General features: G+C 48.1%; 1 protein-coding gene across 1 annotated transcript; it reads right to left on the reverse strand.

Moving 5' to 3' along the window:
• Positions 1 to 492: 492 nt before the first annotated feature.
• LOC307105520 (UL16-binding protein 3-like) lies at positions 493 to 4,012 on the reverse strand. The gene is made up of 4 exons (XM_079781358.1): positions 3,896 to 4,012; positions 3,395 to 3,667; positions 2,065 to 2,175; positions 493 to 873 (listed from the first exon to the last, which is right to left on the reverse strand). Exons 1-4 carry the CDS (start codon positions 3,993 to 3,995, stop codon positions 866 to 868), a joined length of 492 nt encoding a protein of 163 aa, XP_079637484.1. The 5' UTR covers positions 3,996 to 4,012; the 3' UTR covers positions 493 to 865.
• Positions 4,013 to 4,802: the final 790 nt, after the last annotated feature.

A 4,802-nucleotide genomic window follows, 5' to 3' on the forward strand; every position in this document is an offset into this window, starting at 1 on the left:
AGGAACAGAATAAACTGGTGAACATAATAGACTCAGAGGCATAGAATGGGAGTGGATTGATAATTCTCAGGGGGAAAGGGGTGTCTGTGTGGGGGGTATGGGAAGAGACTGGACAAAAATCATACACCTGTGGATAAGGACAACGGCGGGGAGGGAACCGGGTGATGGGGAGATATGGGGGGAAAAAGAAGAAACAATTGTAATAATCTGAACAATAAAGATTTATTTTAAAAAAATAAAAAATAAAAAAATAAAAAATAAAGATAAATTAATTTTATTTTATTTTTATTTTTTTATTTTTTAAATTTATTTATTGATTAAGGTATTACATATTTGTCCTCGTCCCCCCATTCCCATCCCACATCCCTCACCATGCATACCCCCACCCCCCTGTTGTCCTTAACCACTGGTTAGGCTCATATGCCTGCACACAAGTCCTTTGGTTGATCTCCCCCTTTACCCCCACCCTTCCCTACCCTCCCCGCAAGGCCCGACAGTCTGATCCATGCCTCCTTGTTTCTGGGTCTGTTCTTGTTCATCAGTCTATGTTGTTCATTATTTCCCCTAGATGAGTGAGATCATGTGCTATTAGAAATACACTTATAAGAACCGAAAATGAGACAAGCAATAATGGTTATGGTGACAGGCAAATGAATCAGTGTGTAGTGAGTTTCTTTCTGGGCCAACAATTCTTTTGAGACCCAATTTCAATGTCCAACAGTTCCTTATGTGTACATGTCAGCACTGACATTTCAGTTCTGGATGGTGGACAAATGGTGGTAAGAATGGCAGGTCATCCTGAGGCAGCCAAGCGAAAGGCAGAGTTGCTGAGCTAGTCCACACCACCAGGGCCTCCTTGGTCGCATCAGCAGCCTGCAGAAAAGGGCGAGTGTTGGTCCCAGGGGCTGAGGAAATCCTGGTTCAGTTCTCCTGGGGCTACAGCACCCCAGTCACTCCCTATCATCAGCCCTGACCCCACCAGAGTCACCTCTTCCCTGAACCTGCCACCCCTGTCCTGGGGCCAGCAGCCTGTACCAAGCTCTGCCCACCCTCTGCAGAGTCACTCCAGCCCTGCTACAGAGGTTTAGAGCTAATTAATAAAGTGAGTAATGACTCAATAGCCTCCTTTCACTCAGGTCTGATTTGCCCCACGCGGGGGACGGGGGAGGAGGTCTAAGAACTTGGTGGGAGCTCTGATGGACAGGAAGGCCCATCCTAACACCTGACAGCTTGGGGAGGGTTGCAGTCAAACACCCTTCTTTTCCGCAGCACACGGAACTCTCAGTATGACGGTCCCAACCCTTCCCCATCCTTTCATGGTCAGCCCCAGCTCAAGGCAGAAGCCACTCAGAGGCTCAGGATCTGGAGTGAGGAGGAGGCTGGCTGCCAGGTGACTGCACCAGGGCTCAGCCAGGAATCCCAAGGATTCACTGAGAATGGCCTCCTTCTAACCTTACTCTTGTCTCCCTACATAGTGCTTACTGTTTGCCTCCCTCCTTACTGGCTCTTTAGAAGCCACTTTCTGGGAAGGCGGATGTGAACTACAGCCTTTTGAGTTGGGTTTGCAAGGCCTTCCACCCCTTCCTGGGATTATCCAGGCCCCTCTCCTCTCAGCCCCCTGGATACTCCCTTCCCCTGGACACATCACATGCAGCCACCATGCTGCTCTCACCTGAAAGTGAGTACTGCCCATGCTCTGTGTACCTCTGTCCCCAGACCACCCACACAGGCCCCAAACACCCTTTCCAAACAGAGAATCTGAGTCAGAACTGAATTCGCTAAACCCCTTCAGCATCTACAGGCCTTAAGCTTGGTCTGGGCCCTTCCCTGTCCCACCGGCATTAACAGTGAGGAGATGCCCAACTCAGGGCTGAGCTTGTCCAAGTAATGGCTATGAAGTGATAATACGTGTTGGTCTCTTGGGCTAATTTCCAGGAGGAGAAGTTTCATTGAGGTCGCAGTGGTCAGGCTGGGAATTCACCTTTCCATAACCTCATTGCAGGCCATCTGCCCCTCACTCCCCACTCAATCCTGCCCTCAGTAACTGTAATTGCAAGGACCCACCTAGGATGCCAACTATGATTGCACAGGTGAGGATCACAGGGTAGATCCAGGCGATGGGCGTATTGGTGGTGGCCTTGGACCGGTCTGCGGCTGTGGCAGTAGGTGATGCAGCTGCAATGGAACACAAGAGTGACATCTGTACAGAACCCAATTCTTTTTTTTTTTTAATTTATTTATTTTTATTATTTTTTTAATGATTTTTTTTATTAAGGTATTATATGTGTACATATCTTACCATTGCCCCCCCCACCCCACTCCCATATATGCCCTCACCCCCCAGAGTTTTGCATCCATTGGTTATGCTTATATGCATGCATACAAGTCCTTTGATTGATCTCTTATCTCCCCCACCACTCCCTAACCTTCCCCCTGTAATTTGACAGTCTGTTTGATGCTTTAATGTCTCTGTATCTATCTTTTTGTTCAAGTTTATAATGTTCTTTATTATCCATAAATGAGTGAGATCATGTGGTATTTTTCTTTCATTGACTGGCTTATTTCACTTAACATAATGTTCTCCAATTCCATCCAGGTTGCTGCAAATGATGAGAATTCCTTCTTTTTATGGCAGCATAGTATTCCATTGTGTAGATGTACCACAGTTTTCTGATCCAGTCATCTGCTGACGGGCACCTAGGCTGTTTCCAAATCTTAGCTATGGTGAATTGTGCTGTTATGAACATAGGGGTGCATATATCCTTTCTGATTGGCGTTTCTAGTTTCTTCGGATATACTCCCAGGCAGAACCCAATTCTGAGAAGACGCCTCCGCAGCCCCTGCAGTCCCAGGTAATCCTGTTATGCAGACAGTTTCTACCCTCTACGTGTGACAGCAATAGTGACAGGTTGGAGCAACGATAGGAAATGGGCCCTGCCCCCTTGGGTCTACAAAGCTAATGAGGGAAGCAAGGGTTACAATGTACCCAGTCACTCCTGCTGTGACCGAAGAGGAGGACACTCACGAGGAAGGTGGGAGAGAAGTCCTCCCAGGAGCTGATTTGAAGCGGTACTGAAGGATTTCCAGAAATAGGCCAGGTGAGATGAAGAAGAAAAGTGATGCCGAGAAGAGGGAACAGTAAAGAAGAGGTCTGAAAACAGACTCCTGAGGAGATGAGAAGGAAAAGGAGAGATGGTAGAACACACCCATGGCCATTACTCTCCCAAGAACTCACCGCAGATTAGTCACCTTTCAAACACACTCACACCCATTCACACACACGCTTACATGCTGAGACACACATAAGTGTATGTACACTTACACACAGACATTCACACAAGGGTAGGTCTAGCTTATCTCAAGAGAACAACACCTTCCCTGTCTCCCCTGTTACCTGTTGTCTCCGGCTCTATCTTCCAGTGCACCCAGCATTGATACAATTCCTGGCAGTCTCCCTTTAAGGTTATTTTGAAGAACTTGGTCAAATCCTTATCATTCTCCCACTTCTTTTTCAGCCGTTCACCTACGGAATTATCTACTCTATATTTTTCAGTCTCAGGGTCAAAGGTAAGGAACCTCTGTCCATCCAAGAAAAACTCCAAGAATCCACAGGTGCCTCCATCGGCTTTGCGCTGGCACGTCATCCTGACCTGCAGGGTGAAAGGAGCTGCCCCGCAGTCCCCAGGGGAAAGACATCAGCCTCTGGTCGTGACAAATGCTGTTCCCCACCTGGTGTCTACCTCTGCTGAACACTTCTAACCCTGCCCTGCTCCCCGTCACCTTCCTGCTGGGCTACGTGGGAAGGCCCAACATCCTATTTTCTTTTTTACATAAATACAATCCATATAGCTAGACCCACAATCTGCTTACTTAGCCCTTGGTTTTTTAAACTTACCTCCATATGCGTATTTCTCCTGTTTAATGTCAGGCAGTAATGATTTTAATTCGTTTCCCACGTTGCTCATAGTATTGGGCATTCCTTTACAGGAATCCATGGCCTTTCCCGCCTCTCTCAGGAGACTCATAGATATGACCTTATTGCTGCCACAGTCATATGAAAAATACTTCACTTTATCCATCTCTCCTTGGACCGTACACCATGGTTGTTCATTAGAAGAAATTTTGAAATTATAGTGAAAAGAATTAGAATCTGTGAAGGAAAAATGCTGATGAGGATTGGAGTTGGAATAAAAAGACCCAAAACACCACTCCCCCATCTCTGTGACAGCAAGACAATCCCCATGATGGCTGGGCTGGCAGAGCAAGGCCTGACCCTGCCCAGTGCCCCCCTTCACCAGGGGAAGTTGGGGCCCCTCCCTTGCTTGAGGAGGGCCAGGAGGCCTCTGCCTGCCAGGAAACCACACATCTCCAGATACGTCCTCCCCGCGGCCACCAGGCCAATACTCATCATCAGCCAATAACCAAAGCAGGGACATGCCAGGTGGCTGGTAGGATAGTTCTCGATGCCCGAGGATTGTCAGAAACCAGCCCAGTACCCTCCAGGGACATGGAGAGCATGGAGGGGCTGCTGCTGGGGAAGGTGGGTGGCAGGCGAGGGATGTGGATAGATTCCAAGGTTGGAGACGGGAGACTTTACAATTATGGGTCATGGGATTTTGCATGGCACAGGGAGGTAGCGCTAACCTGCTGCTTGGACAGATCTTGCAAGCTTGGGAGAAGGCAGGGCTACAATGCATGGAACAGAAAAGCCAGAACTTCTGAGGCACATAGGGGAGGAAGGGACCAGCTGGCTCACAGAAGTGAATATGTCAGGGGGAGATAATACGAAAAGGCAGAAAAGT

This window comes from Cnephaeus nilssonii, assembly GCF_951640355.1.
Source record: "Cnephaeus nilssonii genome assembly, chromosome: 9".
Classification (NCBI taxonomy): Eukaryota; Metazoa; Chordata; class Mammalia; order Chiroptera; family Vespertilionidae; genus Cnephaeus; species Cnephaeus nilssonii.

Bases quoted from the DNA above. Each gene is read 5' to 3' on its own strand.
- LOC307105520 (XM_079781358.1), bottom strand. From the start codon at position 3,995: ATGGATTCCTGTAAAGGAATGCCCAATACTATGAGCAACGTGGGAAAC. The intron at 3,668-3,895 runs GTAAGTTTAAAA...ACTGCGGGGCAG, and splicing joins GGAGAAATACGCATATGGAG to CTCCTTTCACCCTGCAGGTC. The intron at 2,176-3,394 runs GTAACAGGGGAG...GTTCCATTGCAG, and splicing joins GATAGAGCCGGAGACAACAG to CTGCATCACCTACTGCCACA.